The sequence below is a fragment of the Labrus mixtus genome, chromosome 10 (assembly GCF_963584025.1).
Source record: "Labrus mixtus chromosome 10, fLabMix1.1, whole genome shotgun sequence".
In the NCBI taxonomy this organism is placed as follows: Eukaryota; Metazoa; Chordata; class Actinopteri; order Labriformes; family Labridae; genus Labrus; species Labrus mixtus.
Window position 1 is genome coordinate 15,043,923 of NC_083621.1, and position 27,591 is coordinate 15,071,513.

The 27,591-nt window shown below is 40.9% G+C and overlaps 1 protein-coding gene across 1 annotated transcript; it reads right to left on the reverse strand.

Annotated features, from left to right (window-relative positions):
* wu:fb13g09 (ATP-binding cassette sub-family C member 5) lies at positions 1 to 27,259 on the reverse strand. Its single transcript, XM_061048531.1, has 29 exons — positions 27,091 to 27,259; positions 24,903 to 25,079; positions 24,254 to 24,409; positions 19,782 to 19,929; positions 18,539 to 18,772; positions 18,072 to 18,245; positions 17,385 to 17,532; positions 16,073 to 16,221; positions 15,380 to 15,487; positions 13,748 to 14,098; positions 13,586 to 13,657; positions 13,306 to 13,430; positions 13,132 to 13,204; positions 12,635 to 12,838; positions 12,343 to 12,468; positions 11,918 to 12,029; positions 11,612 to 11,796; positions 11,071 to 11,217; positions 9,553 to 9,682; positions 9,018 to 9,171; positions 5,448 to 5,576; positions 5,074 to 5,260; positions 4,260 to 4,349; positions 3,710 to 3,902; positions 3,445 to 3,604; positions 2,340 to 2,418; positions 2,128 to 2,241; positions 1,360 to 1,524; positions 1 to 155 (listed from the first exon to the last, which is right to left on the reverse strand). Coding segments are annotated over exons 1-29 (4,185 nt in total). The 5' UTR covers positions 27,093 to 27,259; the 3' UTR covers positions 1 to 62.
* Positions 27,260 to 27,591: the final 332 nt, after the last annotated feature.

Sequence of the window (27,591 nt, forward strand, 5' to 3'; positions counted from 1 at the left end):
TGTGTCTCCTGGATATTTTGTGTTTGTCATCGCTCATATCCAGAGTTCTTCTCCAGTGTCTATTATCTGCTTTGGTTTTCTGAGGCTTCGATCATGGCTCTGAATCTTGACTTTTCATCTGCTAGCAACGCAGCGGGGCTGTCAAACTCCAAAATCTATGAGAACAAAAAGGACAGAACAGTGATCAGTACCAGCATCTTTAATCAGAACCTACTCATTCAGTGGAAGAGAGAATGTTTTATTATTTCCTCTATGAATGTTAAAACCTCACTTATTTCCCCACTGGCAGCTCATGAAAAGAATTTCAATGTCTGGAAATAACTTCGCTAATACAGTCTTGTTATGCTTCGGTGGACGACACAAGTTTCTGTAACCAATACTAATTGATCCCTAAGGGTACTTTACACTCAGCGGTCGCTATTCAAAGCACGTTAGGTTTCAAATTATAAGACTCGTTTTGTAATTTCAGGTACATTTGGATGTCTTACAGAAATAAAATTGAGCTTTTGCCTGATGCCATCTTGGTGCTTTAAAGCATTGCTACATCTCTACCCTGAGAACTTCTCAATCACAAGACAGCAGCACCCTTAAGCACACCCTGCTCGTCCTTTTGTTTGAATCTTATTGGGACAATCATTTACAAATTGCAGACCATGCTGTATTGAAGAATATTAAAACTAGCATTTTAGACCATGAAATCATCAGGAAAAATTTTACTTAGGCAATTATCAAATTAAAAGTAAGGTAAAAAAAATGTATTTGGTATTATTATTATATTATAAGGTTTGGACAGCCAAAGAGATAAGACATATAAGGAGAAGAGAGCAGGGGAGGACATGCAGCAAAGGACCAAGGTCAGATTTAAACACACGGTCGCTGTGACGAGAACTATAGTCTCTGTACATGGGGTGCGCAACATAACTGCTGGGCTATCCAGTGTCCTAAAAAGTATGGTCTTTTTTATGCACCTCCTTTAAATCCCATAGGTTTTTCTTTTAATTTGCTTTTTTCTTCTTTTCTTTATATTTTGTATGGTGTCCCATGGTTAAATGTTTTTGTTGTTTGTTTCTTTTATTCCTTATGTACATGTACTGGAATAATCATCTGTCAAAGTGTTGTATGAAAGTTTTTGACATGTTTCAATTCTCAAAACACATTATGAATGAGGAAAAGTAAGATAGAATCTCAAATGTATAGCCCTTTACTAACCCTTTAAGTCAAAATGTTCACTGCCATATCCAATCCATCATCTCAAAGCGACCAATTCACACAGTAAAATGGAGTTGTTTCAACTAGTTAATCAGTTTCAACCACTGAATCATGCCATCACACAGTCAGTCGTGTAGTCTTTATACACACCTGGCCGTTGTCCAGGACCATGACCCTGCTGCAGTTCATCACCGTGTTGAGACGATGGGCAATGATGAGGGTGGTGCAGCGGCCAAAGGCGGAGCTAATGGTCTCCTGAATGAGACGGTCGGTCTCAGTGTCGATGGCTGCTGTTGCCTCGTCCAAAATCAGAATCTAAAAAGAAGAATTAGAAATGTCAATCAAAACATGGAAGCGGTTGTGTGCGCAGTGTCAGTGTGACATCGTAGCAACAGTAGGTTCGTCTGCCAAGGTGTTTTTGCCTCTGGTAAAAAAAACAACAACCTTGCACTGCTATGAAGGCCATTGAGGACGTTCATGTCACTGCAGATGTATTTGTTGTCTGAATGCTGTAAACCAAACCGCTGTAAGACTTGCTCGTAAAGACCAAACCTCTTTTGTGTAAGATTTCCTTTTCCAGTTGACAGGACATTATATTATCCCAAAACCTAAATTGCATTGGTCAGTTCTTGCTGAATCAAATCTGAAATTAAAAAATATATCTAAAACTAAATGAGAAAAAACACCATATCCTCTGTGTTGTTCTTGTTGTAACAGTCTTGGATGCCTTTCAGATGCACTCCACTAGGTGGCAGTGTTATCCCATGCAGAGACACATGTACACTGATGGCGATAAGGAGAGGTTCTATTTCCCTTAAATGAAACTGACAAGATTCATACTTCAGCTGCTGTCATCACTCGCATGCCTTACTATCCTCCACATGTTGATGTGAACTAGTCGTGTTATACAATCAGCACCTTGCTGTTTCTCAGCATGGCTCTGGCCACACAGAGAAGCTGTCGTTCTCCCACTGAGAAGTTCTCCCCGTTCTCTGTCACCTCTGATTGGAGTGAATGAGGAAGCTGGCTGACCTGATGAGGGAATGAGGACACATAAAAGAGGTCATATTCTCTTCTTAGAAATGCATTATTGAAATAATCCAACTGTGTTCAACCATCTTGTCACTCACCATCTCTTTAATATGTGTCTCCTCAAGAGCGTCCCATATCTGGGAATCAGAGTAGTGATCCCACGGGTCTAAATTACTCCTATTGGGAAGAAAACACAATTGTTAAATATCTGTTAACTAGATTAAATGTTGAGACGGTTTATCATTAATATTGGAGGTTCAGTTTTGTGCCAGTGCTTGTCTTCCATATCTCTGCTGACCAAGGTCAATTCTCGCCTGAGGGGATCAGCATCAATAAAGCAACTGACTTCTTGCTTCAAATACAAAGCACTGCTGCTGTTTTTATTTTCAAATCAATCTTGCGTGTCTAATTCAGTATATCTTTTATTGGTTTTCTTTCTGCCTTGCAGCTTCTTTGTTAGATTTCCCTCTAGTGTTGCTCTGTGTTTTCATTCATGCTGTGCCGGCACATGAAAAGGTAGCTAGTAAAGCTTAAATGTCCTTTAAATTTTATTTGACAATTTGTCGATATATATAAAGAGGATCACAGACACAGATGCAGAACATCAGCTGCTCAGTTTTAATGCAAAAATAATAATCCACTGAAGCTTTGAGCAGACAAGTTGACTGAAGGCTCATGACTGTTTCCTGCTGCAAGAAGCAACTACACAGGAAGAAATAGTTATCGAAATGTAACACTGGTGAAAGATGCTACATTGTTGCAGCACTAAGCAATCACAGCTTGACAGTGGTGCAAAAGATCACAGTTGATACATGACCTGTTCAGATCGCGCCCCACTGTTCGGACCACATGTGATCCACGGATCAATGAAAATGGTCATTAAAATCATGATTATGTAAATGACATGTTCTCCTGCTGAATCCCTCTGCAGAGCAAAGCTGAAGCTGGAAGCGTATCCAAACGAACTTTGTTACTGAGCACTTTTTTCAGTCCAAAAAGGGAAGATGTAGTCTCTTAAGGCATGCCTTGGTTGATTGTTTTGTCTGACTCACTCAACATGCTTTACAGGAGCAGCGAGTGACACACACACATCTCAAAAAACGGTGGGTGTATGTTACGTGTTACGTTTTCAACATTGTCAAAGATCATGCTAGAATTTTTTTTTTTTTAAAGACAAAAAAAATGAACGATCTGTTGTATTACCTGACTGTTCCGATAAAGAGCACCGGTTCCTGAGGAATGATGGCTAGCTTGCTCCGCAGGTCATCCAGTCCAATCTGTGCAATATTGATTCCATCAATGGTTATAGAGCCGCCTGTCGGCTCCACCAGTCTGAACAGAGCTACACCCAGGGAGGACTTTCCTGCAAGCAGAGAAGATATCCCATAAGGAAATGTGTGTGTGAAAGGAGTGTAGAAGCATGCTGATATTCCTGCATTTTACGGAACAGAAAAGGTCAGTTACTAACCTGATCCTGTGCGGCCCACAATGCCGATGGTCTCTTCAGGCAGAATGGTAAAGGACAGATTCTTAAGCACAAGCGGTAGATCATCACGATAACGCATGTCCACATCCTGGAAGGTGATCTTTCCCTGCTGAGGCCAAGAGGGGGCAGGAGCGGCTGCCTCAGGACTCTGTCGAGGTGCTTCTCTCTCCAGAGTCTGAGATAAGAGAAGGTGATGGTATCAGATATTAATCTTTTAATCTCTGTAGAGGTGTAAGCCCCCTAACTGATTTGAAGTGATTTTCACTCTGTGAGCTTTTCTTTGCTCTTGAGACTGAACAGAAAGTTAAGTCCATGAACCCATCTATGCAGGTTAACGGCTGTTGTGTGAAACGAGTCCTGTCATGTGCTCTGGAGTATGTGAAGACAGCACACTGGTGCTCCCTGCTGTGTTAATCACACATATTCAATCTCATGAACACAACAAAAACACACATGTACGGAAATCCCTGTCTATGTGACCAAGAACAATATGCCTGCTTTCAACATAATCCACATATATCGATGAACTGACCTTTATATAATGATTGATCCTCTCCACTGATGTAAACCGAGCTTCAGTCTCTGTGAGGAGACGCACCGTGAACTGAAACAAGCCGGTCAGCTGGAGGTGAAAGACAAGCAGACAGTGTTAGAAGGTAGCACAATTTTCTGCCAACAATGAGCGTTTAAAAACTCAAATAAAACATCTGAATGTTTTAAATAAAGAAACCAATGATCCCTTTTAGCCAGGGTGTGGAAATACTCTTGCATGCATGCATAGACCGTTAAAGCATCCTCTTTCAAAAGAGAGGATGGTATGACTGAGAAAGAGTAAGGCTGATGCTTGGTGATTTAAACAAAAAAGTATCGCAGCTAAAATTTGAGTGAAGGAGAGTCTGAAAATCAAGTGACCTGAAATGTGGCCCTAAACAACTAAATTCCCACAAAACAACATTATCCACCATAACATACTGTTCATACTGGACCAAATAAAGCTTTAACAGCAAAACTTCAGAGAATTGAATTGAGGAAACTGTGCCTTTAAAATCATTCCTTCAACTTGTCATTAGTAAGAGTTAGGGGTTATTTCATTGTTGTGCTTTAAGTTATATTATTGTAGATAATAGTTTAAAAATCTGCAGACATATTTACTTGATATAAACAATGTTTAGAACTTTCACATATTGTACATATTGTAAATGTAAAGTTAACTCTTAAACTACCAAAGGGCGGTTCCACAGTAGCTGTTAAATCTGAATCCATATTTCCTAGCTCCCTTTTGAAGCGTCTAAGGCTGCCGGTGTGTCTCAACACACGCTGTGTTACTAAAGGTGTTGTTTACAAACCTGCACTGCGTAGGAAATGGCCAGGCCTGCGTAAGCTGGAGGTATCTGATTGTGCATGAAGACAATAAGAAGTGCTACAGCAGTGATAAGCGAGATGCTGATGAGGTCCAGGCGGACAGCCATCCAGCGCATGGAACAGCTGAAGAGGTAGTTTGAGGCCTGGTTTGTGTCGAGTAATTCCTGATATCTGAGAGAAGAGAGAGAAAAAACACCTGTTTAAGCAAGAGATTAAATAAGAAGACACACAGGGGAAATGTTCCAGGACGAGGTTTGGTATATTTACCAACGTCGGAGTAAACTGATAATACAACATGAGATAGGATGTTATTAAAGTTTAATCATTTCAATCTCCTCACAGACACCACAATGCTCACCTTTGGAGGAAGTCTTGCCCCCTTCCGTAGGCGTGGATTGTGGAGAGTCCCTGCAGACTGCTGGTGATGTGAGAGGTGAATGGTGATTGGCTGATGTTCTCCAAGCGCTTCAGTTCACGTATCAAAACCCTGGATAGAGAGAGAGATGAGGTTTTACGTTTAAAGCTCCCATTGAGAGTTTGTAACTGGTTATGAAACAGACTGACATTAACAGTGACGCCTCTTTATAACCGACAAAAGCAGAAAGGACCTTCAGCAACAAGACTGATTATTTCTAGATTGTCATTTTTAATGCCTGTTACCGCTGTCATTGTGTAGATATCAGAAAACATCATTAACAGCACGCTTTCTTTTCAAAAGCAAATATTCACAATGAGTGAAACATTTGAATGCTAAAGAAAGAAGGATAAAACATTACTTTTACATGTACAGGACTAAATCAGCTAATAGACAAGAGGTCCCACTTTTTCAAAAGGGGGGGCGCCAAAATCAACACACACCAAAAGTTTCTCACAGCAGCTTTAACTTTCTTTTAAAAGTATTACATTTATAATATTTTACCAATGCTATTATCATTTGCAAATGCGTTTTTTCTAATATTTAAAACTCATAGGTAATGTTTGGTCCAGATATTTTCAGAACAATTTCATATAATTTTAAAGTGTGATTTAAAGTGGCTTGGTCTTAAAACATTATTTTTAATTTTCAGGCGTTTTTATACTTGCTTCAAAAATGCATTACAGCTACGTTTTTTAAGTTTTTTTTTATTTACCAATAATGGTTGAGAAAATCATACTGAGGCATTTAACTCCACTCATGTGCCTCGTTTGAATTAAAAAGGCAGGAAAATCAGTACAAACACATTCCAGTATGTGAGGTGCAAATCATCAAATACATTGCATTAAATCTGGAACATAATAAAGAGTTTACTCTTACAATGAGCCAGACTAAGTACAAAGGAGACAGCATTTTATAATCTTGTATGACATGATGCATAATAAACCTTTGAGAAGGAATCTTGCTTTAAGTTGGATGTTGACATTTAAAACCAGCAATAAGCACAGACAGGTAACTGGTCCCTAACAGAACACCAGTCCTGTCCCTCTTTCTGATTCACGTTGTGCAGTATTATGAGCATACTCCCACAAACAACCACACAACTGGCTGCCAGAGAGACACCAGACTCCCCAACCACGAGGCTGTGTGTGTGAGAGAGAGCTTTATTGACAAACGTTGGAGTATCTTTCTACTTTTAGACACCAGGCTGGAATAGATGGTGCCTGTGAATTACATGAGTCCCATGAATCATTTGGTTTTCTCATAAAAAAACCCAGAAGAGAGAGCGAGAGAGAGACGGAGAGAACATGACACTTCCTCGCTGCAGGGCTGTGATCCAGACAAACATGTTTATGCCCTTGGCGTTTCAGTTCAGACTTTAATAAAGGCGGCTTTAGAAGCCGGTATTTTCAATGGGAGATGCAGTTTGATGTAACTTACATATTCTGGGATGTCATGACTTTGAAAGATACAGTTTTTTCATCTTTAAAAAAAAAGTGTTGCCAAGGGTGATCACTCCAGATGAGGGCCATCTCTTCCCTTTGGTATTTTGAAGTGCCTGTAATACTTCAACATTAATCCCCCTTGAATGGAATGCAAATCAAGATTCTCTTACAAGATAAATGAAAATATTTCGTAATTAAATGGATCCCTCCAGAGACAAACGTGGTTTAGATGTGATTAAAGGCATAAAGAATTGAAGTTTATGTAGGAACATGAATGAAGTGATGCAAACCTGCAGACAGGGAGGGGAATTTATGTGTGATATGTGAGCAGAGAGACTGCTCTGCTGTGAACCTTAATAACTCCTTTATTCCACTGAAAGCTTCTCCAGCTGTCAGAAATGTTGTCAAATCACAATTTTACATGCGTCATTTTAGATTGGGCTTGGATGTAAAGCCACAAATATCATGTTCTTCTTCTTATTATTCTATAATTTATTTGTACTTTCTGATCAACACCAGCAGGAAAAAAACAACAACACACAGATTTAAAAAATGAAGAAATAACAAGATACCAGGTTATTTCCCGAAACACCAGTGAGCTGTTGTTTCCCTCCAGTGGATTCACTTCTGTTGCGCAATTTTTTGAAAACTGTGAATAACGACTCAAGCAGCGTCATCCAGTCAAACTGGCTGTTCCTCAAACAATAACCAGAGACCTGGAGGTGATAAAAAACTGATAACCCTCCATATGCCATTTGCTTCATCTGATTCAATGTTATTATAGGTTGTGGTGCCACCTATGTTAAAGTGTAATAAAGCTAATATTCTACTTTCTTACACAAAGCCAATCAAATTCAGGACATAAAGAGACCGTTTTCCCCGTAAGACTTTTTGGGTTGAACATTTAAACAAATGCCTCTTCCTACTGTTTAGAATGGTTGATCATGGTACTTAAATAAGACAGAATCATCAAAACAAAAACTATTTCATTTTTTTAATTTTTAAATTGTTTGATAACAACAAACAACGCGGAAACAGAATGTCAATTCACAAACTGGGACACCAACATTATCAGGTCGCAGAATCAATATGAATGTACAAGACGTGACGACAGCTGAGCTTGGCTACGACACTATAGTAGGGAAAAAAGCAGTCTGAAAAGGGCTGTCAACAGAATTATTCCCCAATCTTGCAGCTTTTCAGGGATTTATAGCCTGTTACAGGTTTGTTTTTCATCAGCACCCCAATGAGTGTAAACTGTGTAGATTACCTGCCTAAACTTAAACAGAATACTGTGAAAGTAAACTGGATTCAGCAATAATCTCAAATGTTTTAATGATTCTTTGTTTGCGTCTTGTATGTAGGAATACTTCCTTACTTTATACTTTACTCTTCAAATGTTGGTATATTATGTTGCAAGACTCCAAAATCCAATAAAAAGGTGATGCACTGTCTTTATTACAGGCGCATGGCTCCATTGTTTGCATTCACCAGGAAGGGTTTTATTATACCATCGTTGATATATGAGTCTTGCTAAAATCTGTCTGCAATACATCTTCAGTCAGTTCATTATCAAACTATAAAAAAGTAAGCTCTTCTCTTTTATCCAGACAATCTGTTAGTGGTGTTCAGTGAAGAGGTTTGTTTTTTGTCCATCATTGTACAACAATATCATAACATTTTATTACTTTAATCCATTGCCGTTGTTTGAGTTACATCGTGCCATTTCCAGGCAATTTTCCACAGCAAGACACATTTTTTTCTCAAGCTTAATGTTTTCTTTACTGTTTGCAGTTTTCAGATTGCCAGCAACTCCAAATAACACTCTGTGTCTCAAGGCAATTGTTTGCAGACGTATCCTCCCTGTTAAATATACACATCTGTGTGTATCCATTAGTTTATTTTGCAGTGTATCTGTCCCCTCAAAACAATGAATTTAGCTGTAAGTTATTAGTTTATTAAAGTGACTTATGTTCCTGTCCTGTTTGCTTTTTTATCATTCATTTGGGAGGTGACGTGTAATGTGCAAACAGTCAGTTCAAATCTGAAGGAGTGAAGAGAGTCTGACCTTGCGACACGGTTGACGACGCAGAGGAAGGCTCCCAGAGGAATGATGGAGATGAGGAACCAGGGGAAGACGATGCCTAACATCCCCAAGCAAAACAGCACCAGGGTCAGGTTCTGCAGCAGCATTTCAGCTTGCATGGTGAGACGCACGTCAACTTTGGAGAGGAAAAATATTACATATCAGACACACTGTGTGGGGTTGGATGAATCAGTCACTGTGAAGAAAACTTTTTCCTTGTGCCCTGTTAAGTGTTTTTTTTTTCTCCCAAAAGAGAGAAAGAGCCAACAAATAGTATTCCATGAAACAAAAAGCAACCATCCAGAAAAAAAGTAAACAGAAGCCCACGAATCAACCTGACAAGCAAAGACACCAGTGAAGTGGATAACACACAAAGCCACTCCCTACGGGAAAAAGAAAACTTCATTTGAAAACACTCTGCTTCGTGGCACTACACCTTGTCAAACACGATGACTTCACTGACTGAGCGCTCTCTCTTTGGGGGAAAGAATCCCAGTCAACACAAATCAAGCCTCACCCTCATCCATGTCCCTGGAGAAGCGGGTCAGGATGCGGCCCAGAGGTGTTGTATCAAAGAAGTGCATGGGGCTGAGCAGGATCCTGCGGAACAGCTTGTCGTGGAGCACGGAGGAAGCCTTCACGGTGCACTGTCAACACAAACAACAACCGTGTTTGAACATGAGACCTGACACATGTAAACAAACAACTCGGAGAAAACATACGGAAAGAGTCAGGGCTTGGATAAACACACAGTTGGGAGGATTTTGTCTGTCAAAGTGCTCTGATATAAGCAGAAAAGTACACAGTGGATAAATCCAGTGGTGCTAAAACGACGCCCGCAGAGCTGAAAATGCTACCTCGCATATGCTAAGCATGTGCACAGTTTTGGGTGGTTATCTTTTTTCCTGGCACAAGGCAAGCTGTCAAAAACTTCATTTCATAATGAGTTTCTGGAAGGCTGACATAAAGGTCATGACCTAATGAGCAAGCGACATCTCTCCAATTGGACATAAATTACATGTGGCAGCAGAGGAGAAATTAATTCTATTAATGGAATATTCAACACTCTCAGAAATCTCCTCACAGCCAGAGGTTAAAGAAAGATTAGCCATCTTTGAAAAATTAGCAATTTCAAGTGGCACACGTTAACGTGGGGACCTGAACTCTGCAATGCATTGTCAGGATGGGTTAGCTTGAAAAAATAAGAGGAGCCGAAGGGGCAGTGACACGAACGCATGCACACACACTCACACACACGCACACACTTATTCTCTTTGTTTCCCTTGCGCTCTCTCTCTCTCTCTCTCTCTCTCTCTCTCTCTCACACACACACACACACACACACACACACACACACACACACACACATGCAGTGGTTGTGCTGTGAGACTTGGCCAGGGACAGATAAATGTATTTCGCCCACAGGCAATTGCAGCTATAGCACAGTAACCATCAGAGCGTGAGCAAATGACAATAAAGACATTAATGCAGGGTCACTGCTCAACTGCACACCAACAAAACATCAACTTTTCATATTTCTTATGAACACCATGACCATTTTAAAGAGGGGGTATTAAGTTAACTAAATGTGGGCCAAAGTCTCAAATCAGTGTAGTGTCCAGAGCTCAGCCTGCAGGTTTCTCTTAACACCAGAGTTTTCTGACAGTTTTATCTTCCATGGAGATTTTGTGACATCACAAAGTCGCTGAATTTCTTATATGTTCATATGTCTGAGGAGCAGCTGAACAAGGACACACCCACACACTCTGAGGGTTCTTAAAGGGACAGTACCTAAAATCGTCTGTGTCTGACAGAGGCTGAACTGAGGCTGTTCACGGACAACAGGGTGAGATAAATAATAATAAGAAGAAAATAAACGTTTCACTTTTTAAAACACAGTTACAAAGTGCTTCACACCATCGGAGCTTGAGGACACTTGGACAAGCACAAATAGATACATACATTCATCAGTGATTGAGGGGATAGGGCAAGTGATAGAGAGTTGAGTTTTCTGAGGTAAGTGAGGGTGGCTTACCTTCACAAACACCAGGCCCCTCATTGTCTTCAGCAGTAAAGCAGCTCCCACTGATGCAATGTAAACACCAGAATAATACTGAATGTGCGGGTTGAGTCTCATGCTGCTGCTCGCCATTGTTTCATTCACCAAGATTGATGATGTGTTCTGAGGGCAGATGGAGCAAACAAATTACAAAGACTGAAAGAAAAATTAAATCTTCACCCTGATGCAGAGGAACCTTGCCTCTAATAAAACTGAGAGAAGCACATGTTGGCATACAAAGAGCTCATGAAAGGCAGCCACCTCGATAATGTTTACTATTCCCCACACAATTTTCAGAAGCAGCCAGTGCCTGCTTTGCAGCACATCTGTTTCTTCACTGCTTGTGCTTGTTTTTAATTAACTTTACCGTGGTGCTGTTACTTTTTTAATCGTAGCACATTCAAATTAATGCTCAGTCGGCTCCAGCAACTCACTGAAGAACAGCAGTTATATTTCTCCTTGGGGCAAACATAAAAGAGCTGTCTATTTAGTCAAAGAGGGTCATCTCTTAACTCACCCCACTGCCCTGCTTGATCCAGTGACTCAGCCACCAGTTACTGAAGGCTATGCTGCCTGTGGTGGAGAGGAAGAGGAAGATGTTGATGATGAAGATGATTAGCCCTCCTGCTGCTTTGATGTAGGCACCGTACACAGACCAGGCGACTGCACCTGAGCCTTTCTCTTCAGCTTTCATCAGTTGATCTGAATAAAAGATGCGAGAAAGAAAGCAAACGGGAAGTTACTTTTGAGCTTTTCTCATGGAAATAAAAGTGTTTAGCATTCATTCTACATGTGGAGCACAAAAAGTGTCAGAGTCGCTCACTTCCTTTGTTGCTCTCCACCTTTGGTCCAACTTTGGAGACATACGCAGCATTGTCAGTCTTTTCTGCAACCACACTCTTCTGTTCGTTTTTTAAATTCTCTTTCACCAGATTCTAAGGTAGAGAAAGAGAGAAATCTGAAGCGTGCCAACACCACAACTCACAGCAGCAGCAGCAACAACAACAACACCCTGCAAGGCATTTAAACAGAGATATCTGTGACAGGGTCTTTAGCAGCCCACCAGTAAATCAATGCACGAATAAATAATGAAAGGCCATGTATGCATTAACATTTCCTGGCTATCGGGCCTTCCTATCTGGGCTTATGAATTATTCAGCCTGTAAAGCTCACTGTTATTGTGTAGAGAGGGCAAAGATGCCTCTGTCAAAAGAGCTGGCTTGGTGCCTGGTTCGCCCCCGGCCTTACCTCCTGTTGCATGCTGTTGAACAGGGTGGCATAGTCACGCTCTTTGGCCATTAGCTGAGCATGGGTGCCGCTCTCGGAAATCTGCCCATCCTTCATCAGAATGACATGGTCAGACTCAGAAAGATACTGAAAAATACAAAGGAAAAGAGGAAAAAAAAAGGAGTTACAGACACTCTGCAGACATCAAGAGCTCTAAACTTCAATCAACTTTCGTAAAGTTAGGTCTAATTTTGGGAACTTTGGGAAATTATTCAACATAAAAATGAAGTATCAGAAATTCATTGATCCTTACCTGCAGTTGATGGGTAACAAAGAGAATGGTTTTGCCTTTGGCGATACCCCTTATAGCTTTATGGAAGACATGGTGGCCCACACAAGCATCAACAGCACTGAGAGGGTCATCTAGGAGAAGTATGGGCCGTTTACTGTAGAGAGCACGAGCCAGGCTAACTCTCTGACGCTGCCCTCCACTCAGGTTGGCACCTCTCTCTCCAATCTAGAACGATAAAGTAAGAATTTAGACGCACTGAACTGCAAACATTCAAATACACAAACTTAAAATACTGGTAATTCAGACCATTTTCATCTTTTTCCTCTCTGTTTCTAATCTTTGCTGATGGCGCCCATTAGGAAAAATCTCATTTGATTAACAGAGAATGACCCTGAAGTATGCCCCACAGAGCCATTACATGCAGAGCACACACAATAACACATATGAGCCCAGACACTACTACTTCACAGCAAAAGTTATTGTTTGCAACAAGACAAGAAAGTTATTTCTACAGGTACCTCAGTCATGTCTCCACATGGAAGTTCTGCCAGATCTGGGAGAAGACAGCAGGCCTCCAGCACAGCATGATAACTGGTGAGAAAATGAGGAAACTGGTGATTAATCCAGCTTCATGCAATTTTGCTTAATTGCTTGTGTTCCTCGTGAAATCATTATGAAGCAGTTGATCTTACTTGTCTTGGTTGAACTCATTTCCAAAAAGGATGTTCTCCTTTAGTGAGTGATTAAGGATCCAGGCTTGTTGTGAGACATAAGCAAAGCCGCCACTGGCTGCTACATTTCCTTCTAATAGAGTCATCTGCAGAATAAAGAGAGGAGGTTGGAAACGGAAATACTTCTTTTTGAATCACAGGTTGTTGCTTTTCCTTGTTTGAGAATAAAAGGGTTAAAAAAAAAAACTGAAGCTGCCCTTGCTGCTATTATTCTTGTCTGTGCTGCATTGTTAAAACTCACCTGTCCCAGTAGAGCTGACAGAAGAGAGCTTTTTCCACTACCCACACCTCCACAGATGCCAACCAGTGAACCCTACAAAGAAACCAGTGGTATTGTGATTCATAGTACATAAATCAGGCAACATCTCTTTGCGCCATTTAATGCATGAGATTTTGTTGTTACCGTCTTAACGCGTAGGTCAATGCGGTGCAAGGTCTTATGCAATGGAGGTCGCATGCTTTGAGTGGAGGAGATGGTGCTTTGTGGGCTCTCCTGCTCCATATTTGTGAGGAGACTTTGCGCGGTGGGACTTTCCTTGTTTCCTTTGCCGTCGTCAGTGGAGATGTAAAGTTTAAGTTTCTCCCTGCGCAGCACGCGCTTCATCCCTCTTCCCTTCTTGGGGGGCTGGGTGGGTTTTGCAGATGGAGGTCGAGCCTTTTCCCAAGCTAGTGTGGCGTCCTGAAATTCCACTGCATTGCCGGGATCATCTATTTTGACCAATACCACCTCTCTGTCATCCATCATAAAGAGCCTCTGTGGAGACAGAAGAAATAACTGACTCTGTGCAACATTTACATTTCACCACATTGTGATGATCAAATTGACCAGATTTCTGAAAATTTGAATTCCCTTTAAAACTGCCAGCTTGTTTTTTTTCTTGTGTGCATGTCTAACAAAAATGTTTTCACTCTTGCACTCAGCACTGTTGAAGTTGTGCTTTGACATGAGATACTGGGATATGCTGTGGTTATGATACAGGGCAGACTCATCATTTTATGATGTACTAAATAAGAAAAGAAACACAGAGTACAGTGAGCCTTTTGGTGCATCCTTGGCAGATGCGATTGCTTACTTAACCCTAGATGGCTCTGTGAAACAATCTCTCACTAACATGTGACTTCTACCATGTTTGTGAACTACACTACGTTGATAATGTCAATATGTGGTTTGGGCAGGTCAGTAACAATGGGAGCACATTTTAGCCGAGTAAAACCTGCTTGACTGCTGGCCTATTGAAATTACAATCTCTCAGTCTACTTTAGTCTGTTCCTGACCTCTTTACATGCGAGCAGCAGGAAGAATAAGCAGTCTGCATCACTTGACCCTTCACATCCCCTTCACCACTCATTTCAACTGCTCCCCTCAGGCAGCCGTTTATGTGTACCATTAGCAAAAATTAAAACCTACAGAAAGTCTTTTATTCCCACTGCAATACGCCTTTAAAAAAAGGGGTTTTTACCTATTTAAGGTTGTTTTATGAATTAATGTGAGTCTTAGTGTGAATGTTTTTATGTTACTGAGCCTCAACCAAAGGTAATTCTCTGTCACTATGGATAGATAGACAATAAAGTTTTTTGAATCTTGAATCTTGAAACTTCACAATGTGTACTGTATGTAAATGATGATGGGTACACATATACACACAGACAACTTATAAAGACATTTAGACCGACAGTTGGGAACCCACTTTATACTCCAACAATGTTCGACTTTGTCACAAAACAGTACTTATCCATCTTATAGAATGTAAAGCTCATTACAGTATACTCTTTCTCTGGCTAGGGTTTGGTTGTATGATGTCCTAAAGTAGCATGGTCTGACTGGACTGGCAGCAATATTATGAAGAGTGTTGATTTACATTCATTACCTTTAGATTTGTGGGATGTAATGTTATTCTAAAGAAATAGCTACAAGTACTGCAAGCAGATTATAGTGTTTGTTAAGTTCCTTGACACTCTTATGGATCAAATCCGGACACTGCAATTTAGATGGTTCTGTGACGGTGCGGTTGAAAGATTTCTCAATGTTTCTCACCTGAAATCGACTGACTGCGACAGCACCCTCAGAGAGCGATCTCACAGCCACGGGTGTGACTTTCAGGGCAAACGTCATGGAGTTGAAGACTGCAACCACGGTGAAAGCCTGAGGTAAGATGTGCAGAGATGGAGTTAGTTATTTAAATGTCCTCTTACCTGTGGCTACAACTAACATCAACATAAATGCATAATTATAACAGTAAGAGACTAATCACATTAAACTGAAAACAGTGGCCAATTGAGATATTATCTATGAACCTAATGTAAAGAAATTACCAAATATTGGGTGCCATTGGGTGCATTTTGAAAACTGGTATTGTGACAACTGTATCTTGGACTGTAAGTACCTTTAAGATTATAAAAGAGGCACTCGGACTCTAAGGAACCAGTGGCTCTTATACAACCCAACAACTTTTCCTTTTTTCTCTTCTCCTGATGACTTATGATATTCAAGAATTTCACCCTCATCACGATAACTCATATGACTTTTTTTCTGGATTATTTATTTTGGTGTCATTAAAAATACAAAAAGATGGAGCATGCATTGAACAGATAAAAATAGAAGATTTACAACTTATAGAACTTCAACAGAGTTCAAGAAAAGCGATCTGACATGTGTTTGAAGTGAATACAGATGACTCCGAAATGGCACGATTGAACATGGTAAGTACAGGTTCACATATTTAAATACCTCAGCTGCAGTAAGGTCATAACCCAAAGCCATATGCAGGGTGAAAGTGCACGCGCTTGCTATCACCACGATGATGGGAGCCACGCCCACTGTGAGGCTCTGGACGACGCCAGCTCTCTCCAATATCCCCCTCTCTTCTGATCTCACCTCTGTGGACGAGATAATAGAGAGAGAGATGGGCAGATGACTAAACAGGCAAAGGCGTGCTGACAGTGAGAGAAACTAAAGTCTGGGTACTACCAGAGGGTCCTCCAGTGAACAACCAATCAACAACAGCGTAAGAGTCAGTAACCAACACACACAGAGAGTGGACAAAAATAGATACCAGAGGGAGCACAAGGGGCCCCACGTCCATAAATGGTATGAAAAGAGGCTTCAGAACCTGCTGAACCTTGATAACTGTCCAAGTGTAATGCCCAAATTATCACCCCCCTTTCTGTACATTTCTATCTCTTGAATGCACACCCTAGCCGCTTTGTTCACCTAGTTCATTGGGTGCAAATACTGGAACAAAAAGGCTTGTGCATCTTTCATTCAGCCCGAGGAGAATGTGTGTGAAATAAAAGGACTCCTTGTACATGTTACTCTCCATGGGACTTTTCTCTGTATGGTATGTGTGTTTCTGCCTAGACTACAAAGCTTAAGTTGCACGCCACAAGGCAAAAAAACATGTGATCGTCAATTAAACAACAACAGTAATTGAAGGGGAATGACACTGTAACTCTCAGGACTTATTGGCCATCGAGCTGAATGCCAATTAATTATCATTATAAAAGGTAATCAAAGGGCAGCAGTGAGAACAAGCCCCGCCTGGCTAATTTGAAGAATGATTAAGAGGGGAAAATTATCCTTATCCACAACCTACAGATAAGCCCTCATGAGAAAAAGCCATCACTAATTCATGGGTAAGTGGAGCAGCCTTGACAGGCATTCGAGGTATCATAATGCCCTAAACACCTGGCAAATTAACTTTGAAGCCAAAGGATTCATCGGTCCTGATTACACAACGGTACAGGGAAATACTTTAACAGAGCAAGCTAATGAAAATGGATTTTAGGGTCGAGGGTTATCTTGCCAGTTTACGAAGAGGATAAGTCTAATTTAAGGTGATAAACCGACCAGTTTGGAGCTAATTTGCAACAATGACAGAATTTTAAATGAAGTGACCATTTATTCTGATTGATCTGCGAATTAAAAGATTACTAAAATCATTAAATTGCATAAAAAAAGTGTATCACTAAAACTAGCCAGCCTTTGAAAACAAGCCTGAAGTGAGCACTTCAATTGTAAAAGCTACTTTGCTGCCACTCACTGTGAATATTCTGAGCAAAGGCGTCTTCCCAACAATACATCTTGATGAACTTTATGCAGCCCAAGATCTCGTTCATCAGCCTCACGCGTCGGTCAGTCACCACTAGACACTTCTTGCGGAAATATGCTGTCAATCTCGAGGCAAGCATCTGACCAGACGGGGGGACAGAGAGGAAATGATGACAAGAGAAATAAGTGGCAGGGGAGGAAATGAAAGCAGACACAATCACATTAGCTTTGCTGCAGAGCTGTCTGGGGGAGCAGAGTGATAAATGCCCCTCACATCAACAGCAGGGTCTCCGGCTGTCAGGCTCCAACTTGGACTGAGTGTAATTTGAAAATAACAGCTTCAAAGTTGACAGGAGATTGATGGACGAAGAGCTGCGATGCTTTCTAAAAAAAGTGCTGAATGGTTTGTTCAAAGTTTCTAAAGTGATGCAGTGTCATGTCTTCGTCTAACTACATTAAAAAAAATCATAGCCAAGAAAACAATGACTCAACACTAAGGGAATATATATTAACTTTGGGTTAAACTTTTAGAAATAGCTCAAATGAAATTGCTTGGAACAGCAATTAAGAAATTAAATTACTTGTCACTGTCATTCCTTGGAATGAGACTGTAATTAAAGTATGAATTGTTGTTGCAATTTTCTTTATATTAAAAACAATTACAGTTGTGGAGACGTACCATGACAGGGTAGAAGAGGATGAAAACGGCCGACCCTACTAGAGCAGTGGGGCCCAGGAAGTATGCAGTGTAGGACAGACCCAGTATCCCCACCAGGGGCCCCCCAGCCAGCAGGCAGCCCACTGATACCGCGTCATGCAGCCGCTGGCCGTCACTGGAGCAGATGTTGATCAGCTGGGAAGAGAAAGAGTGATGGAGGATGTCGATATACTAAGATATAAACCTCACCTCTAATACTATACAAGCAAATTACAGTTGTTTACTTGTTGAGCAATGATTCTTCTTAGTCTGTGTCAGGACTTATCTAACAGCCTCTTTTCCCTCAGGCTATGAGATTTGTCTAGATCTAAGCAAATACGGTGTAAGAGCAAGAATTAAATCCATCTCATGCATCTTCATAAGGTGCCCTGCAGCAAGGGATGTTTAGTTAATTTAGGGTTAAGTCCCCCAATTGGGTTACATATTACCTCTCCTGGACCGATGTCTTTAGTGCTGCGTAGGCGGAGGATCTTATTGAAGGCAAAAGTGAGAGCTGCCCCTCGAAGGCGTGCAGCAGTGCGGTAGTTGACGGCCCACATGAGCGCCAGAGACCAGGAGCGCATCAACTCCATGAGGAAGATCCCGGCTACCAGAGACAGGCCGTACAGCACGTGGCTCACTGAGCTCTGGGAATACTCCAGCAGAGCTCGCACCAGGAGAGCCTGGGGACGAACAGGGAGAGAGGAGAGAGAGTGGAGAAAGAAAGTTAAGCAAAAGCAGTGTAGGGATGGTAACAGAAACAAAACCGCTGAAAAATAACACAAGCAGTAACATGGGGGAGAGGAAGTGCGACAGGAAAAGGAGAAGAAGATGAAAGGGATAAGGGATTCAGGAAATATCAAACATAGAGATTAGAAGAGCAGTGGCAATTTGAAAAATGGGAGAAACATATGACTTAAGAAAGAAAAAGGAGGAGAAGAAACAGAAGAATGAGCAGAAGAAGAAGGTGGTGGGAATATCTATAACCACCAGATTAGAGATAATGTGAGAAAATAGCATAAGAAATACTATAAAGAGTGGTTAAACAAGCCTGATGGGAATGACCTGAAAGACTTGAAACCTTATGCTTTGAGTTGATGATGTAAAATAAGATCAACTAAAGGCTGAACAGTACAGCTTTCCCAGTGAAAGTACTCAATGTGAGACACTTGTGTCCTTGTGTAAGAACTAAATCCAGCTAATGCTATTAGTGTTGGTTGGCAGCAAGTACACAGTCCACACATAACATCACATGGATATACACAGTGCTAGGAACAATAACAACGACTCAGGAATATCATAAACTAACAAAGTTCAAACGTAGTAAGATTTTGGCTTAAGGGGAAGATAAGAAAAAAATGAATTAGTTTATAAAAATGAATCTGTTTATGTATTTTTTTGGAAGATCAAAAAAAAACATATCAGCTAACGTCTAAACTAAAATGGGACTGGGTACAAATCACATCATCTACGGTGTTAATTTGGGTTTCGTGATCCAAGTCTTGGTAATCTCCCAGGATGGATCCATTTCAATTTTGTGTCAGACCAACGTGACACTAGATAAAGAGATTTTCTGAGAATACATGCAGACTTCGGACTCAAAAGCCAGCGACCATGCTGAGAGGCCTATTAGCCAAATCAGCAGAATTAGGATAATAATAAAGAAAAGGGAGGATTTAGGACGGTACTCACCGGCCCAACGAAGCCTGCCACCATTGTTAGGAGGAGGGAAAAGATGGCGACCAACATGCGGGTTTGGCAGAACCTCCAGAAGACTCTCGTCAGCGACGCCCCTTCTCTCCCTCGTCTTTTGAGCTCATCATGCCACAAAGTTTCGAGCCTTGAGGCAGAGAATCAGAAGACATTTAAATTAAATTTGCTGAATGACCAGCCTCAAAAGTTCCTCTGTTTTTGCCCAGCTTGCACCACACCACCATGAATGCTATGCAATGTATCGTTTTAGTCCCAATTAAGAGTATGTAAAAGTTGGCATTTCAGAAGGGCAAACTGTCATGAGGGGAAAGAAACTTGCATTATTATTCCTAAAACTGTAGAACTGCACATTGAATTAATCAGCCTGCCAAATGGCACAATGGGGGATATATATATATATATGCAGCTTGGCCGGGAATCATGGCAGCTGAACAACACACGAGAAAAAATGAGGCAGTTTGGCTAATAACATTGTAAAGGTGACCTACAATATACATCATGAATGATGTATTACATAATTAGACCGCGAAAGGTATTAAATCAGATGTATAAAGAGGTGATAATGCCCTTTATTGCTGTATAATGCCCATGAAAGATAGTAAAATATCATGTTGGCCGAATGTTTCAATGCTAATGACTCCGTAATGCAGCAGAAGAGCAGCTGCAGAAAGTCATTTACGTCCTAACGACTTTATTAAAAACGTATCAGGACAGGACAGACAGAACATTAAACCCTCACACTGATTGATTTTTTACTTCTGAAAGTCAAATGGTTTTCAATCGAAGAAATATAATCATTTGCAACCCCAAAACAGGAAAGAGCACATGATGGGATAAAGGAAATGAGACTTCAATGCAACTATTACATTTTGTTGTTCTAAATCTGATCAATGGGCAAAACTAATACGTTTGAACACAGTAGAATACGTAAAGAGATTTATCTTCTATAATACGTCCCATTAATGGTTAATATTAATACAATTGTTTCCAAGGTTCTGTTTATTTATAGCTCTTATAATCCCATTAAAGACCCTATCCAAGACTAAAACAATCCTTGATCAAACAGCAGATCTCTGGATGTGAGCATGGTCACAAACATTTATCCAAACAGAAAGCACCCAGGAAGCAGTGTGGGATCGAAGGAGAAATAATTGGCTTTTAAACACGGCTGAAATGTTCCTACCAGCCATCATTTAAGTTTGCCAAATGGCAAGCGAAGCTGAGGTTTTTCCAGAGTGTGTTGGCCAGGGCTTCACATTCAAGTTTCGCACCTCACTGAGCACCAACAAGTGTCAACTCTCCCAGGGTGCTTTTCGCATTCCCCCCTCACACCGTCATCTCTGCTTTGCATGCTGGTTGCATAACTGTTCCTGCTATGTAAACACAAAATAAAGACCTCCCGTCTCCGGAGGGTATGCTGCTTACCCTCAGTGTGCTATTTAGCACACAAAAAAGCAGAAGTACTAGACCGACAGGCCCTGAGCCAGAGAGCCTTTACAGAGAACAGGTTATTTACAACCTGCACAGTTTTCACAAGTTAAAAGTAAACTTCCTCAAATAGTGACCCTTCTCTTTATTGCCGAATCACTGTGCCATGACTTGACAGCACGTGAGCAATGGGAATAGAATTGGTTTTCTTTGTCAGCACGTGGTAGAAGCTAAATACCCTCTAATATCCTTATTGTAAGTCTATTGTTCATTCAACGACTTAGTGCATTTCAACAGGGCATTTCTCAAGGTGTGTTTGGCAGGAAGCAATGACTTTTATCTCCCAGTCAATCTGTTGCAGCCTAGCTCAAGTCAATGTCAGCTAATGAGTGTGACAGGAGACACAGTGTATCCCAGGTAGAGGAGTTAATGACATAACCACCCAAGTCAGGCACTAACTCTCACTGTAATCTCTAATCCATGCTATTCTTAGCAGCCTCCCATCCAGGCACAATGTCCCAGTGTTGGTAAAGAGAGACGGGATGTTCATCAATAAAGTCACACGGCACAGTCTCAAAACACACACAGTATGGAAACACAAAACCCTGAAAGGTTGCTAACATGGCAGGGAATTACAGATTTCTGCCTACGCCAGCGTCTGGTTTTCTTATTGTCCGCAGTTTGTTCGACAATTTCCACATCCATCTGGTCTGCTTAAACTGCATATACCGCAAAGCAAAAAGGTTTCTCAGTTCAAAAAAGAAACAATTCCAGTGACCCCCACAGTGTGAGAGTGAAGCACAATGTCCAGATCAGTTCACCTGAGCACATCCTAAAACAACAAGCTCCACTGGGTGCCTGAAACAAAAAAACATGACTTTTTCACCCCGATGGATCATTTTGTGTTTCGTGAGATCTGTTCACATGAACAACAGTATTTTCTTTATAGGACAACACTTTTTTCACATCAAGTGGGAAAGTATCACGTACAAAAAGTCCTCCACTTCTGAGAACAGAAAGACATTCCCTCAAAGTGATAATAAACATTATTCTTTCTCCGACTACACTTGGTGCAAAATGCTAATCTTGCAAAAATGTCACGAATATAAACCTGTACAACACGTACATGTTTTAATACAGACAGGAAATTTCAGGAATCATTACTCAAACAGGAGAATATACTGAATTTGATTGAAGTAAGTTTTTTTCTTACCAATGTAACTTTTGCTGCTTTGCTAAAGTGCTCATGATGGATTAAGCTGAGTCTTTGTAACATAGCATTAAGTAAGGTATTTTACCTGCTTTTTGTAAAGTGTCTCGAGATAACACTTGTAATGAGTTGACGCTATACAAATAAAAAATTATTGACTGATTGAGTTGCCATGTGTGTAAAGTACGGACTAGCAAATCCATAATGAAGTGCAAGAGTCCATGTTCATGGTTAATGTGTTGACGAGTCATGTCAATTACAGTAAAGGTGTGGCTTAACGATGTGATAAAAACAATGTGTTATTTGTCTTACAATGGAAGTCTATGCCACCTGATAATAAGCTGTATCAGGCTTTAGATATTTGTAGAACTTGTTCGTCTAATCACCGGTTTTGTTGGTAGCAAAAAAAGAGCAGAATGTTTCAGGAGAATTATCCTTTGAGATGCAACAACCTGCATCTCAACATGATCTTAAACTGAAAAGCAATCAGTCAAATAATGAATGAACACTGGAGACATTGTACGTCATTCATTTTGTTTGATACAATGGCGGCGAGAACAACACACGGACCTGCCATTAACTGTGTTGTATTCAGAGCCCAGAGAGATATTGCTGAGATCAAGAACTACAAACCCCACAAAGGTAAGTTGAAAAATTGGACATCTATCTCAAAAGTCCCAGTTTCTACTTCACACAATTAGCCGGTACATTAAAGCATAAATCATGCGTCGGTAATGTGGAACCATCAACTCAAAGGCCCATTATTTATATTTGACCTTTATTTCATGGAAATAATACAACCATACAGTAAAAGTCATCTTCTCAGCATTGAAGTTTTTCAGTAAAAAAAATGAAAAAGCAACACCTGCTAATGACACACGAGTTAGTCAAGGTCAGTCTTGTTATTTTTTACATTTGTCCCTCATCATCTGGATCAGAAGTTGTAAAACGTATCATTTGGAATTCCATCCTCCGTGTTTCAAATGAACCCAGCATTAGATCAGTAATCTTAACAAAAGTAAGCAGCATGGCTCCAGAGAGCCACAATAACACAACAGTGTGACAACAGTGTTCTCTCTTGTTACAAAGCCTTGAGCCCAGTGCCGACACAGAGACTTTCTCACAGGCCCATAAATGTCATTCTCTTTACGCTGAAAGCTCCAGAAGACTATTCTATCTGACGTGGTAGAGTAGGTTTGGGTCAAAAGGGGCATTTCGGCATATTCTGGCCCAATTTTGGCCCAGGGAGGCTATAGTCCTCTAAGCGGGTGGCCTGGGATCAAGTCCGATCTGTGGCTCCTTTTCCACATGTCATTTTCCAACTCTCTCCTTCGATTTCCTACTCTACCAAGTGTCCTGTCTACGTAAAGGCAAAAGCTAAAAAAAAAACAATCAATCAATTGCCCTGTTTAAACGCTACTGTAAGCTATTGTCTAACTAATGGTTATAGAACATGGTGTTTTAAATCGATATCGGTATCGTTGCCTGATACCCCAACAAATTATTTGGCTGAACATTCAGGAAACAGTGAAATGAGTTTTGCCACAGGTCAAGAATGTACACAACTTGAAACCTGGTACACAACACATGACATTTCCCTTTTGCAAATAAAATACAAGATTCCCCCCCCCCCCCCCCCCCCCCCCCAGAGCAGACCTGAATATGATAAAAGGGGTTTAACCTCTCTTTTCTATTTTTGTTGTGTCTCACATATACTGCAGTTTTCTGGTAATACTGTGTTTAAGCTCCAAATGTCATTTTCCCAACACCACATCAGTTGCTCTCATACGATAAACCCCAGCAGTTGCCTCACCTTTGGCAGTTGATTTCAGAAGCTTCGTGGCAAGACAGTCCCCAAACATCATCTATAGACAAGCTGGACGCCCTGTAGGCTTTCAGTGCCAGCGGGGAGAGCCAGTGAAGAGTCATAAATGAGAAGAGGCCGGCATTATCGACTGGGTGCTGGTGCCTAGAATAGAGAATAAGACGTGAAAATGGGTGAGATGTCTACGAGTGCGGGCATACACAGAGGTGCTATGTTGGGGAGGGGGGGGGGGTCCACTAAGGCAGACGAAAGAAGAAACGCCGTCTTTGCTAGAGTCGATGAAAGATGAATGATGCCCGCAATGTTTGAACAGTAATTTGCACGCTCTGAACAGAAATCTGACAGAGCAGCGAAGTGGGAAAAAAAAGTTCAGGGGCAGTTTATCAGGCGGCATGTGTTCAAACACAGAGCTGTCTGTCGCTGGGGGATGAGTTCACACCCCTTATCATAGCCTCCTGCTATAGTCTCATCCTCTCAGCACACAGCAAACACAACAAATTTGAACTTTTGTAAGAATATGTGCTATAATTGGTATCTTCCTGTCAATTTGCCAGCCTAAAACTGTCTGTATATATCTGCCTTTATCTGGCTCACAATAAGAGAGACCCCACTTGAACTTAAATACGGTCTTGCTTACTTGTGTGTTATCCTGAAGGGCTTAAGAATCTGCAGGCTTTGCCGGTAGCGGCCTCTTCTCTTTGGCCCCCTCTCGCCTGATTCCTCCTCCTCGATCTCTGGAAGAGGTTGTGGGGAGGACAGAGGCAGGCCCTCCACACGCCCTGCTGCTTCCAAGGCATCAGGAAACATGGCAGACCTTGAACGAGGGGAGGAAAGCACAACATTTATTGATAAATCACAAGTCACAGGTGCAAATATATAACACAAAGAAATGCACACCCTTTAAGAGACGATAAAAAACACACGTTATGCTTTTGAAAGAGGTAAAAATGAAAACTGCTGCAACACTTTTTTTGTTTTCTTCATTTCTTATAAATACTTTACAAAGCTTTCTTGATTATTCAAGTGTTAGTGTGATCTATAAACTTCTGCAAAACTGAAAGAGATGCTCATCACAATTTTCAGAGGGCTCAAAGTAATGCACTTTTGCTCCAACCAATGCAACAATACAAAGATTTAAATTTTACCACGGTATGTGCCAATCAAATCCGTTCCTACAATATGAGCCAAAAAAAGTCTTAACATCTAAGAAGCCAGAACTTGTGAAAACTTAAGCTAAATTCTCTGCAGTAAAAAGGAGGAATAAAACTCATGTCCTGCCTGCTTTATCTTCCTTCAACGCTAGGAACTATCAGAGAAGAGCCATGTTTTGCTGTATCACCCTCTGAGACGCAGATAGACTTGAGAAATCACCTTGTATCAGAGGTCGTGGCCCCTCGCTGGCATACAACTAAAGTGCTTATCTATTTAAAGACGACCTGCCAGCCGCCCCAAGAGCTCTGGTGCAGACATCTGAGCTGCCTGTGTGTCTCTGCACGGTCACTGATCCCCGCTACAGCGAAGCTTTGTGACAACAAGGTCGACCAGGACTCTGTGCAGGGTGCAGACTGACTGTCCAGAGAGTGTGGTCAATAATGAGAGTCAATACAAACAACACTGTCACGCAGCAGGGACACAATCACAGTCATATAACAGAAATGTACACAGCATGTTCTGCTAGAAGTTCACGGGCACAAACAGTTAATGTATGTGTATATATAACAATGTGATAGGAGCCATATCACCACAAATATATTTTTGTTGTTGTTTTTGTAAACGCTGCTGTTTAGGATTACTGCTAACGAAGTTTCGTTGTGTCCTTGTATACAATGATAATAAAGATTCTAACTATCTATCTAAATGCTGAGTTAAAAAAAAAACAAGCATGAAAAGAGGTTTTGTGCTCCTTCTGCAATGCCTGTGTCATGTGAAGTTTGACATATGGCTGTGAACTTACAGACTGCAAATCACGCATGGCAGAGATGAACTCGTATTCCTGCATTATATGTATAATATACCTGCAAGATCTGTCTAGTTTAAATAGGCTACACTTTCATTTTAAACTGACAAGTAGGGGTACACAACTTCACATGCTAACAAGTTTTGAAATGTTTCGTCATGTCTAGACATGTCTGTGGAGTCAAGACACAGACAACAGATATGAAAAATGAAGGCAGAACAATTATAATCAAACTTTTTTTTGGCAAAAGTATACTCCAAAGTTTACTTTTCAAGTTCAAGTTCAAGTTATCTTTATTAGTCAAATGCACAACATAACAGGCAAAGCAGTCATAGCTGGCAATGACATTTTTGTGTTCCAAGCTCTCCTTAACAATGCAAAAATAAAAAATAGTATAGAAGATAAGAGTAACAACATACAGTGCAATTAAGAACCAAAACATTAAATAAAACTAGAATATATGTACAGTATATATATGTAAATATGTATGTATAGAATATATATATATATAACAATAAAGTAAAGTGGTAAGGTGGTCCAAAGTGGTCCAAAATGCAGCTGGGTTTTTTGTTTATGGTTATATATTATTAGCCCAGTGTTTCCATAGAATACAAAACATGATGTATTTAAACACACTTTTGAATACACACATTTTATAGATTTAAGAAATATTCTTTAGGCTAGAGAATAATTAAATAAAAGTTTCCTGCACAACACAGATGTAGACCTGCTGTGTTATAATCATGACCACTATAATAGCACTATCATTTAATTACTTTTCACTTTGGTTGTAAAGAGTAATAATACAGTTACCACGAAGCAGTAAAGTGTTAGTGTAATGACTGACTTTCATTCATAATACACTTACATTCAGCCGGCCTCAGTAGCAGTACAGCTCTCAAATGTGGTGTTTATGAGCAGGAAATGCAGATGAAGATGCAGTTGACCATGTTGTCTCTTAGTCTAACTTCTGTCATCTGAACAAGTTTCTCACAATCCCGCGGACATGTCTCGTCGCGCCGCGGTCCTGCGCCGAGAAGATGAAAAACATGAGCAGGAAACACGGTGAAGCTGACGGCTCACGTGTACAATGTACGTGACGCTTCCTCCCGGCAGCGTCTGAGAGGCTCCGGTTCGCCGTCACACCAAAGGCACCCTACAGGGAGAGGAATTCCCGATATCACTTTGACGTCATAGCGGCTCCGCCAACCGGATACAGTGCTGAATGGTCACCGTAGAAACGGGTACAGAAAACGAGGAAGGACACGTTCCAGGCAGGGGGCGTGTCCTTCTCTGTGTGTCCATGGGGAGGAGAAATGCACTCATCAAAAGAATAATGCGCTTCAAAGAGATGGGAGTGACTAGGTGG

Excerpts from the sequence above, each read along its gene's own strand:
- wu:fb13g09 (XM_061048531.1), bottom strand. Across the intron at positions 9,683-11,070 it reads GGGGCCTGGTGTTTGTGAAG|TGCACCGTGAAGGCTTCCTC; the intron begins GTAAGCCACCCT and ends TTGTGTTGACAG. Across the intron at positions 5,577-9,017 it reads GTCGTCAACCGTGTCGCAAG|GGTTTTGATACGTGAACTGA; the intron begins GTCAGACTCTCT and ends CTCTCTATCCAG.